This window comes from Saccopteryx leptura, chromosome 5 (genome assembly GCF_036850995.1).
Source record: "Saccopteryx leptura isolate mSacLep1 chromosome 5, mSacLep1_pri_phased_curated, whole genome shotgun sequence".
Classification (NCBI taxonomy): Eukaryota; Metazoa; Chordata; class Mammalia; order Chiroptera; family Emballonuridae; genus Saccopteryx; species Saccopteryx leptura.
In genome coordinates, this window is record NC_089507.1 from 62,309,642 (window position 1) to 62,322,399 (window position 12,758).

Below are 12,758 nucleotides of genomic sequence, written 5' to 3' on the forward strand. Positions count from 1 at the left end.
CAACACCTTTTATTTCTGGCTTCTTTCATTTAGCATAATGTTTTCAAGATTCACCCACACTATAGCATGCATCAGTCCTTTGTTCCTTTTTATGGCCTAATAATATTCCATTGTGTGGATACACTCATCAGCTGATGAACATTTGAGCTGTCTCTACTCTTGGCAGCTCTCCTACTATTAACATGCATGTGCGTGTTTTTAATTTTTTGCTTAGAGGTTGAATTGTGGGGTCATATGATATTTTCATGTTTAACTTTTCGAAGAATAGTCAAACCATTTTCTACAGCAGGTGAAGCATTTTATATTCAGTCAGCAGTGTAAACCGGATTTAGTTTCTCCACATCCTTGCTAACACTTGTTGTTTTCTTTTTTTGTTGGTATAGCCTAGTATATATCAAATGGTATCACATTGTGGTTTTGATTTACATTTCCTAGTAACTACTGCTGATGTTGAGTATCTTTTCATGTGTTTGTTGGTTCTTTGTAGTTCTTCTTTGGAGAAATGTCTATTCAATTCCTTTGCCCATTTTTTTATTGGTTTGTTTGACTTTTTGTTGTTGAGTTGTAATTTAGATATTCTGGGTACTAGATTTCATCAGTTATATGATTTGAAAATATTTTCTCCATTCTGTAGGTTGTACAGACTTTCCTGATAAAGTCCTTGGATGTACAAAAGTTTTCAATTTTGATGAAGTCCAGTTTATCTCTTTTATCAATTTATCTTTTGTTTTGGTGCTTGTACTTTCAGTGTCATATCTAATAATCCATCACCAAATCCAAGGCCATGAACTTTCTACCCCTATATCTTCTCCAAAGAAGTTCATACTTTTAGCTCTTATATTTAGGTCATTGATTCATTTTGAGTGAATTTTTATATATGGTGTGAGGTAAGGATCCTGTTAACTCCTGTTTACTATCTTTTGTTTCTTTTTTAGGAACCCTTGAAAGCAAGGGACTGCATATTTTTAACCTGACTTCTCTAACCAAGTCTGAGAACATTTTATCTGCCACACTGTATTTCTATATTGGAGAGCTGAGAAACATCAGCCTGAGTTGTCCAGTGTCAAGAGGATGCTTACATCATGCTCAGAGGAAACCTATGCAAATTAATCTCTCTGCATGGATCCTCAAATCCAACAGAAACCAAAGTCAACTCCTGAGCCATCTGTCAGCCGATGTGGCAAAACCTCATCGAGAAGTCGTGTCTTGGCTGTCTAAAGACATAACTCAACTCTTGAGGAAGGCCAAGGAAAGTGAGGAGTTCCTCATAGGATTTAACATAACCTCCAAAGGACATCGGCTACCAAAGAAAATGGTATCCTTTCCTGAACCTTATATCTTGGTATATGCCAATGATGCTGCCATTTCTGAGCCAGAGAGTGTGGTATCAAGCTTAAAAGGTCACCAGAATTTTCCCACTGGAGCTGTGCCCACATTGGATAGCCATATTAGGGCTGCCCTTTCTATTGATCGGAGGAAGAAGCGTTCTACTGGGATTCTGCTACCTCTGCAGAATAATGAGCTTCCTGGAGCAGAATATCAGTATAAGGAGGATGGGGTGTGGCAGGAGAGAAAGCCGTATAAGACCCTTCAGACTCAGCCCCCTGAGAAGAGTAAGAATAAGAAGAAACAGAGGAAGGGGCCTCACCAGAATAGCCAGACACTCCAGTTTGACGAACAGACACTGAAGAAGGCAAGAAGAAAGCAATGGATTGAACCTCGGAATTGTGCCAGGCGATACCTTAAGGTGGACTTTGCGGATATTGGCTGGAGTGAATGGATTATCTCCCCCAAGTCCTTTGATGCCTATTATTGCTCGGGAGCATGCCAGTTCCCCATGCCAAAGGTAGCCGTTGTTCTTCCTGTACTTCCTATTTCCATAGAGTAGCAAGACACACTGACTAATTGTATATTTTTATTTACAGACCCACCTCGATGCTTACTTATTTCATTCTAAAGTGTAATAGGTAATATAGTTATGCTTGGTGTTTTTTTAATGGTTGTTAAAGTCATATGAAGTCAGTATTGGTACAAAGAAGGATATGAGGAAAAATGTATGTGTAAAACAAGTTTTTGTGTTGCTTCCAAACACAGTGTATATTTAGCTACATGGCCTCTTCAGCTATGTGACTCTATACCTGTCCTCAGTATGAAAATCCCAAATGGTGAGAGGCTGGGTATTCAGAGAATGAATGGATGTCATGGGAACACAGGGAAAGATAATTGGATTGATGTCCTGATGCAGAATATTTCTAAATAAATAGTCTCTTCTGAGATGACTTATCCCCAAGTGGGTCGGGATCAGGGTTGAGCCAGGTAAACTCACCTCTTGAAATCAACCAGATGTTTATTGCATTTGCTTTACCAATAAACATCAAAAAGGAATACAGAATAGGATACAATGGCTCTGGAAGCTTCTCCCGACACTCATTTCAACCAATTAGAGCTTACCTGTCTTTTTCAAAATCCATAGGGACTGTACATTATATCAGTACTCAGTATTCTGACAAATATATTTTTAGAAGTCCCACTCCTATCTTGCATGCAAGTCCAAGTAACAGCCATCTTTGAATTTATAGCTAGCAGAATAAAGTGCTGCCCTCTGGCCTTCAGGTAAGCTTATTGCTGCACTTCTATTCTTTGTAACAGTCTGAATATCTGTTACACAACAAAATGGTTCTAGGAATAGAATTCATAGGAAGACTAGATGTTCTGTGATTGTTTTGCAAAACATGAAGGGTTGTATAAAAAAGGAGAAAAAAATCCTTTGCTTCAACGAGTAACCAAGTTCTGCTTGTTGCCTGTTCATATTCCAGCCCGATAATCATTGGGATCCTAAACTTACACACGCATAAAGCCAAGGGCTAGCAGACCGAACAAAACCACGTCAGCCTCAGGGCCAAGAACTTGATTGAAATTCCATTTTCTTGCCAGAATATTTCTGAAGGACAAGCTTTCTACATTTGCTAAGATTTCCCAAAGATTTTTTTGTGGGTTCCATGTTTTGTAAACCCAAACACAAAGTAAAGATTCTATACATTTATAATTAAATAAAAGCTTTATCTTTCCTAATAGTCATAAAGGGCAGGTCACTGATCAAACAAAAGTTGTTCCAAGTAGGATAGCATTTAAAAACACACAACAGAAATGACAAACGTTAACAGGCAGTGCAGAATATTTTACAGAGTGGCTTGCTTCCTGGTGTTGAGAGGCAGAAATGGATTGAAAATCTTTCTCTCAACCCAGGATGACTGATGTGCCCCTGAGTCTACCAAATAACTGCTCTTACTCTCATAAACTGTGATGTCTTTGGGTTGCCCAGAGAAGGAGTTTTCCCTTCCCTCCTGACTCTGGATTTCAGGGCCAGGCGACCATGATAATGTGGGGATAGTTAGTTAGCTTTTCTACTCCTAACTCTGGAGCCTGCACTGGTGTCCAACCCCTAACGCTACCCCATCTCTGGTTGGCTCTGCCTATTGGACTGTTTAAAAACTTTTCCATTGCCTCAGCAAAAGTTTACCATGGTTCTCAGTGATCTAAAGAACAAGAACTTAAAAGCTTCTGAGGGCTAAGTTAGGAGAGGCAAGGACAAGTTTAAGGAAAGAAGTATGCGGTGCAGCAGAATGATGAAATGTACATGCTTGGTCATAACAGGGCTTTTTAACCTTAATGTGCCTGCATATCACCTGGAGATCTTGTTCATATGCAGGTTCTGTTGCAGTGGCTCTGGAAGTAGAGCCTATGAGTCTGCATATCTAACAAGCTGATAGATGTTGCTGATGCTGAAGGTCCAAAAATTACACTTGGAGTGGTCAGTTTGAGAGCCAAATCCTTTTCGCTCAAATCTTGGTTCCCCCTCTTACCAGATATGGTTGTGGAGGGAGGATACTCAGACTCACTGCATGTTAGCTTTCTCATCTGCGAAAAGAATACAATAATAAATGACACAAATGATAGTATCTGCATAATAAACACAGTGGGGAAAAGGAGATGCTAGAGCACTTTGAACATAGTAGGCACTCCATGAATATTTGCTACGGACACTATTATTAATGGTACCACTGAGACTGAGCAGAATAGAAAATCACATGTAGGGGCTGAAGAAAGACCCCGTAGGGAAAGGGATCAAGAGAATAAAAGAGGTAAGACAAGAAAAAAGATTTGTAAATGTTCCTACTCCCCCTTTTGAACATCACAAAGCCTAAAATAGGATTCTCTCTCTGGGTTCGACAGCCCGTAAGCTCTTCCAGGAACGTTTCTTTGGAGAATAATAGAATCAGGAGAGCTTCGGTTGCAGCAACTGAACTCATCATAATATTTGTCAAAACTTGGAATGGCATCAGAACTCCAGGGAGACGTAACAGGGATAAGCGTGGAGTTTTCCCCCTGAGCTTCAGATTTCCCTCTGCCAAGTTGAGAGTGGAAGTTTGGCTGTTACATAGAGTTCTCAGTCTCTCGTCACCTAGTGCAGACCTGCTTAACTTTTAAAGCATTCTGGTGGTTCCCTTTAAGCCTTCTAGGCTTTGTGGCTTTCAAGTAGTATAGTCACCAAAAGGATGGGAATGGGAAACATAAAGCAATATGAAGGTGCTACATTAGGGGTCATGAATCAGCAACGCTGTTATCAGCACAGTGCCCAACATGGTAACTAGAGTGAACTGTTTAAATAGAAATATAGTTCAAGCAAGAGAGGGAAATAAGGTATCTGACCAGATCAGTACAAACACATATGGAATGACTGAGGCGCCAGAGAACTTTCAGACTTTAGATATACATTTTGCCCCAGAGAACAGTTCTCCCAGGCCAGAGCCAGACTCCTCTGCTGGCCCTCCTTCTTGGCCTCCAGAACGAAAGCCTGCTCTATACGGCAGGGCTCAGCGTCTGCAAAAGTCGACAACCTGCTCTGTAATTCAGAACAGCTGTGTTCTGCCTTTCCCAAATTCCAGGCTTTGCCCTTTCACTGATTCCAATTAGATAGTTTCTGGGCTATCACACCCATGTGGGCTGGACTGGAAGAGTGGGGAGCAGAACCCCGTGGCCCGGGTCAGGAATGAAGGCTCTTAGCGGATGACATACTCTCCCCTGCTAATGCATTTGTAATCAAATTCAACTTGAGGACGTCATATGCAGCTTGGCAGGTGCAGGCCTGACCATTACAGATTTCATTCACAGGCACAGCAGTTTGGATTTTTCTGATTTCTAGCCCCTACAGCCAATGTGTTCTCCCAGGGAGAGACCCCTGGAATTCTGCCATGAGATGAAAAATACCCATATAGCAAAAGCCAAGTCATATGCCTTTGCCTCTCTTCTCACCACCTTAGCAAAGATGGAAAACAGAGATTTCAAATGAAAATGATTGAACCATTGTTGCTGACAGAGATCCAAGAAAACCAACAAGGATTAGAGGAATGAAGTTATTTTTGCATGGGATGGTGCAAAAGCTAGGAATAGCAAAGACGCTGAATTAGGCAGCAAAGAATCTAAACACTTTGAACCGAGCAGCTTATATAAAAAGGAAATTTACATTTAATGAGTTCAAAATTACATACACTCGATTAATTTCCTCAGTTTTCCTATTCCAATCTCTACTCAAAATTATAAATTCTAAAAATCATAACTCTTGTTGTACTGGGTTACTGAAGCAAAAAAAAAAAATCACCTAAACTGATGAAGTCATGTTTCACCCTCATTAAGAAGGGAGACAGGGGAGGGAAATAACACAGACTTGCCTTTGTGATTGATAGATTTCCCAAACTATATAAAGAGAGTCATGGGAAATATGATCAGAACTCAAAAACAAACAAAAATTATACAGACTGGCAGTGCGCTTCAAGTGAGCAAATTACTGCATGGATCTTTTGTTAATGACATAATTATTCCTGGTAGTGACAGCTTGATCAGAGGATTCCATAGTGAGAAAAAAAGGGGGAACCTCCCTGGAAAACTGAGAGGTTCCTGATAAAATACACCGACCCAGGGTGACGTGCCTGTACTGAATTCCATGAGCCCACCAGAGACTGCTCCTAGTTTCTGAATCTATCATTTGTGAGTTAGAGCTTTCAAAAAAAGGGCAGGAATTTTCCTAGGGAACACCCATGAATATTTTCCATATCTACTCTGGGTCATTTGCACAGAACCTTTTATTTTGTTGTTGGGAATTATTTCCATAGAAATTGGTAAAATAGAGGGCACGATATTTCTTATAAGTATTTCACCCACTTCAGCCTCCAGCATGCCCTGACCTAGGCACTGAGAAATAATGAAGCAGAGCAGTGTCCGTCAACCAAGGCCTCATCTACTTAAATAGATCCACTTCATATGAAATTTAAATATTATAGAAGGCATCAGAATGTTAAGAATTAAAGAATTATGTTGGAAAACCTGTTGATTATAAAAACCTCTCCTGGGGCATTATCATAATTGTTTGGATGATTGAGTCTTAAGAATAAATCAATAGAGGAAAAGGAGATGACCGCAAAAGTTTTCTTTGGAAATGACAATACTGATGAAATAAATAGTGGCTGTCAACCTCTATTATACAGTACCTGACGCAGGTTGTGTCAATTACACAGGCTTTATTAATATTGGAGAGCACATGTCATGCTAAATGGAATAACATATTTCCTTTCAGAGGCTTGAAATAGCTTTCTTCACAAAACTAATTAATTAAAAGTTATCATTTTCTTTTGACACATACTTAAAATATCTAGAAAGAGAGAGTAAAAAACATTAGCCCATTAAGACTAACTTTTTAAATAATTTATGCCTATTCACAGTAAAGTTGAAGTCTAACATGTGGGCAATTATTTTCATTAAAATTAAAAGATCAGATGAGAAAATCAGATGTGTTCTTTCTCTGACCAAAAGAATCCTTTAAAAAAGAATAGTATGCTTTCTTTCTATATTATCTGCTTCTTCTTTGACTTATATGTACCCTTAACCTTTTAACTTTTTCTAGATTCCCATACTTGGAGTTTTAGAAGCATGAAATTAAAATACCAATTCATTGGGGCAGAGGTGCCTCTGGACCATGAGAAACATGGCTCAAAATTCTGACATTAAAAAGCCAGAGTTTTGGCCTAAATCCTACTCCTGAATTCACATGTCATCGCTGGCAAGTTACCAAATTTCTGTTTCAAAAAATGCTTAAAACAATATTGGGTTCATCTGCATAAAAAAGGCACAAGGAAGAACTAACATTGAAAACTGGCATTTTTCATGAAGTTCTTACCTAAACACCCAGGGCTTGGAAAAGTGACTGTCCTTCAGTGCTGAGCAGAGCTGTATAGCACTGTCTAAATAAAACCACATGTTCCACACAGATGTTAATGGACTCATTCGGCATTTTCTCAGAAACAGATTTTACCCACGCTTCTTTGGTCAAACTTCTGACATCCATGACCTAGATCAGTGGTTCCCAACCCCTGGGCCGCGGACCGGTACTGGTCTGTGGGCCATTTGGTACCGGTCCGCAGAGAAAAATTAAGTAACTTACATTATTTCCGTTTTCTTTATATTTAAGTCTGGACGATGTTTTATTTTTTAAAAATGACCAGATTCCCTCTGTTACATCCGTCTAAGACTCACTCTTGACGCTTGTCTCAGTCACGTGATACATTTATCCATCCCACCTTAAAGGCCGGTCCGTGAAAATATTTTCTGACATTAAACCGGTCCATGGCCCAAAAAAGGTTGGGGACCACTGCCCTGGATTATTCCCAGAGGATCTGGCCCACTCTTACCTCTACCACATTGAAGTTTGAACCTGTGGAGCAACAGTGACCCCCAGTGGCCAATGGTGTGGTCTTCTTAACCCCAGTTTCTGTGTCTAAGAAGAGGCAAATAATTGCACAGCAGAGTGATCTTCATCCAATTCATCCTGGTGGCAACTACTAATAAATAAATCAATGTCCCTTGACATGGTTGTTTTATTTTAACAAAGTATAAATATCACTATAACAATGACAATAATGTCATTATTAAATAGGATGCTTGTTACGGTTCTTTATGATTAGCATAGGATTTAAAACCAGTTGTTTTTGTTGCAATTCCATTATTGAAAACATCCTAGGATATATCAATCCCACTTGGGAAATAAGTTTTTTTTTTTTTTAATCAATGGGTTCTTGTTTAGATAACTGGGTTCAAATCCTCAGTCTACCACTTACTAGCTATTTAACTTTAGACATGTCACTTAAGCTTTACGAATCCATTTCTTTACCTGTAAAACTGAACAAATGGCAGTTTTGTTGTGCCTGACACACAGGCACTTAATAAATGATAACCATTTAGGTGATGGTGGTGTAGAAGATTGGCTGAATTTGTAATGATGCCAGGGCTTTATTAAATTGTTCAAAGGAATTCATAATATATGCATTTTTGGTGATGAGGGGTGAAGAGTGGAAAAGCAGTTTCATTTAACTTATCTGTTCTTCTCCCATTTCTTTTCTAGTCTTTGAAGCCATCAAACCACGCAACTATCCAGAGTATAGTGAGAGCTGTGGGGGTCGTTCCTGGAATTCCTGAGCCTTGCTGTGTGCCAGAGAAGATGACCTCACTCAGTATTCTGTTCTTTGATGAAAATAAGAATGTAGTACTTAAAGTATATCCTAACATGACAGTAGAGTCTTGTGCTTGCAGATAACCTGGCCAAAAACAAACAAATAAACAAAAACTATTTGAAAGCTTAAATTCAATCTTTTATGGACCTTTCCTTTTGCACTGCCAACGCATTTCATTCCAAAAGATTTTTTAATAGTTGAAAGAGAATGAACAAATATACTGACAATTTTCACCAAGAACTGGACTGTATTTCTTTCTGAATGTAACTAAAAGCAAGAATTTAGTAAATATGGACATCTGTTTCTTTTTTATTTTTTAATTACAGGCGAAAAATAATAATTGCAACTGTTTTTAGAACTGTTAGAGAGCACAGTGTTTTATTTTTGTAATGGACTTTTAAAATAGATTGGAAAAACAATAATAGTTTATCTTTTATCTCTACTCATAGAGAATAGAATAATTGTATATTCTGAAGTAGGCTTATTCCCTGAGGTTCCCGAGCAACTCAGTAAGTGCTAAATAATTCAGTCCACTTTGATGTTTATCTTAAAATTTTTGGAGACTCTTGTTTACCTGTGTTATTCTGCACACAGCATTGTGTGAATAGTTGAGTGGAGAGTGTGTGCTGAGAGTTAGTGTATATGAATGCGTGTACACTGCCAGGTGCCTGTGCCCTCTTTAGGAAGGTTAGTTTAACTTAGTTTTATAATTAAGTCTACACAGGATTCTTTGTGGGTTTTTTTTTGTTTGTTTGTTTGTTTGTTTGTTTGTTTTTAATGTCATGTTCTGGCAAGCACCATTCAATTATGAGAACTTTACCAAAAAATGACCGAGTGGTCCAAGAGCATGTGCCGAGACTTACCACTTGGCACGGCCATTTTAATTGGAAATGCAGTTGTTTTCATTGCTTTGCCTCCCTGAGAAGGAAACTAGTAACCCAATTTTCCAAAACCTGGATGCACTTCTGCTATACCTCTTTCTAAAAGTACTTTCATTTGTTCTTTAAATTGAATTCAAGAATTCTTTCTGAAACCATTTAATTTTAGTTCTCTTGATATGCTTTTACTTCTTGTGAAGTAATCAATAGATACTGAGGCTCAAAACCTGATAGACTATTGGTGATTTCTTGAAAAGACCAATTTAATTACAACCACATGTTCATTATCATTCTTCGGCCATATTCAGGTCCAGGGAATTTTTCACATAGACCAAGATTTTTGACTCAGCCATGGATGTTATTCTTTAGCAAACTTCATTAAAAATTATCCACCAAGAAAGGAGTCAACTATAGACTTTTTCTGTTTTTCCCTCTATTTCTATTTGTCATAAATATTTCCTTTTATTCTTTTCCCCTGGAATATTGTCTCAAAGATCTTTCACTCATCATATTTACGTGTGTGAAAACACTCAGAAATGTTTTCAGACCATGGATTGTTGCTGTAATATCTGTGGTTAAATTAATCCTCATCTTAGTGCAATCTTACCTGATTAGAGAAAAATTAGGCCATTTCAGAGGCGGTGAAGTAAAGACATGGGGCTTTGTGTTGTCTCTGCTTATAGCTATCTATGTGGTTCATCATTTAATAAATATTTATTGAGCATGTGTTTTGTGAAAGACACTGTGTTAACCATGTGTCTTTAGTGTCCTAAAATGAAGAGGCTGTCTAGCTGAGCTGGAAAGCCCTTTTGGCACTGAAAATCTGGGTTTAAAAATTTTATACACATCTTTTTTGAATGGATGACAGTGAGATCTTAAAACAATGAAGTATCTCTGTTCATAAGCCAAATGCAAAAACATTGTACTCTTCAGTGTTTGTGAGTGAAATTCTCTGTTTGAGTAATGCTTCTGGACTATTGGAAACCCATGAAAAGAGAAGGTCTTTGATAATTTGGAGTACACAAAGGTTGATGTGCATGTGTGTTAACTCTGTGAATGAGACACACCGCTTCTAAATTATAAATTAAGTTCTGGTGCTTGAGTTACTATCTTTCTTACAGTTTTATTGTTCTGGTAGCATAAAGTTAACAATTCTAAATGAGATCCATGATAAAATTACTTTAAAAAAATTTTAGCAAAAATTTGAAAGCAAAATTATATAATAGTAGCAAGCCAGCATGTGGCCAACATATCCTGGTTGTACTGTTTTTCAATAAAGAAAACATCTTTTTTATTGGTAAATTTTATAAAGCTTTTAAAAGTTTTTTTTCTAGAGGTATTTCAACTAAACTTCTAGCAATTTCCATTATTACCTCTCAGTCTTCTATCCAGATGTCTTTTGTTACCTTTATTAATTGGAACTGATGCCTACTTTTTACAAATTAAATTCTAAAATGGCCAAAAATTATCTAAATAATAGTTATTTTGGGGTGGCCTTGTGACCATCATTTCACTACTGCATTGAGGACATATTGTAGTATAAACAGGAAAAATTTTACTTCCAAAGAATAAAGGAAGATTACTTTTCAGTAGTGGGGATCGAAATAAATGAGTTAATATTTTAATTAATAAAAGTGTACTTGAAATGGCAGGAAAATTATGTGACTTTCACAATTTGTTAGGTACTACTGTCTGTGTAATTACTACATAGACTTTTTATAAATCTTCTGATATAGGAGTGGTAGTGGTGAGAAGAGAAATTGCATTTGTAATGTCATTTCCTAAGTCATGCATCTTCATCTTTGTCTCTGTCTTCCCTGCCCCTCCCAGTACTCCCCATCTCTGTCTGTCTCTGGTCTCTCTTCCTCTCTCTCTCTTTCCCTCTCTCTCCCTCTCCCAACCCCTACCCCATCCCTACCTTTAAATGTGCAGCACACAGGCACCAACACAGTCATTTAAAAAAAGAATTTTTTTTTCAATAACTATTCTCTCGAATTCAAATTCAGGGGTTGCCAATGTCAATATAGTATTTTCAAAATATTTTATTGTAACCTGTGTAAATATATAATATTCAATTTACAGGATTTGGGGCTGTAGCATTGAAACTGGAAGATTGGATTCCCCAGATCTCAGGACAACAATATTTCAGATACTTTTTTACATTCACTTAGCTATCTATTAACTGACAATCATTTATTCATTAAGATAAGATTTTTACCTTAATACTTCTGAAAAAATCTCTTGTTGCCCATTTAATATTTTCATAGACAATCATATGTGTATAATATTATTATCAGTCTGACATAAATATTTTTATATAATTACATTATTCAGTTTAGTCTTTCTGCTTTCACTTTTTTCTGTGCTACCAGTAACTAATGTCTGAATGTTGACTTCTTGTTGAATCAAAGTTGGGCTACAGGATAGATATGCATACCTGTTGTTTAAGATAAAATATGAGATTACATAAGAAATATTGGATAAGTCTGACTTCTCTGTATAGCATTTTCCCCTAGAGAATTGTATTTTGATGTAGTTTATAGGTGATTAAATGAGCCCCCTTTTCTAAGAACCATGCCTTCCTCTCAGCTTTCCACCTAGTTTCTGTAAATGTTTCAGTTGAGAATTTAATACTTGTACAGTCAATGGCAATTTAAAAAATATATATTGTATATGTATATGGAAAAACTTTAAATATGCTTTTAATTTATTCAATGATTGTTGCTTTTCTATAACGGTAATAATTTTCACTTTTAGGTGATGAGAGAAAACTCTTTTTGCTATAGTTATTACATGCAAAATGAAATTTGGTTCTTTAGTCAAATCCACTAAAGGGGCGTATTGCAGTGAAACTGTGAAGGACGCTTCACTACTGATGTGTAAGCTTGGCTGCATTTGTATTCTTTTCCTCCAGTAATGGGGAGCCTTTCATTATACAGTATGAAAATAAAAGATTGCTTAATTGAACATTTCCCCAGTGTTGAACATTTTTAAATTCATATGGTATCATGAATGAAGCACCATAATCTTCTCTCATCATAACATGATTAACACTGTGGAATGATAATGAAATACACATATAAGGGGAAAATTCTTATGTCTTCCAAACTTGAGAAACCCAACTTTCATCACTGCATCATCATCGTCATCATCATTATTATTATGGTATATCTTGTTTAACTACAAACTCCACATTTCTTACTGGGAGATATGTTTCATTTTTTAGATGCCTGATTCACTATTTTAAATATAACCATTTTATCAGTCATTGTTACCATTTTAGAATAAGCATCTAAATTTAAATTTAATTAATATAACC

At 37.1% G+C, this 12,758-nt stretch overlaps 1 protein-coding gene across 1 annotated transcript in view; it reads left to right on the plus strand.

The window, feature by feature from the left end:
* Positions 1–12,406, plus strand: part of BMP3 (bone morphogenetic protein 3) — a 29,445-nt gene extending 17,039 nt beyond the window's left edge. Inside the window, exons 2-3 of the mRNA XM_066385000.1 lie at positions 936–1,846; positions 8,453–12,406. Coding sequence (XP_066241097.1) covers positions 936–1,846; positions 8,453–8,644 — 1,103 coding nt within the window. The 3' untranslated portion in view covers positions 8,645–12,406. The remainder of the gene's footprint in view (positions 1–935; positions 1,847–8,452) is intronic.
* The last annotated feature ends 352 nt before the right edge of the window (positions 12,407–12,758 follow it).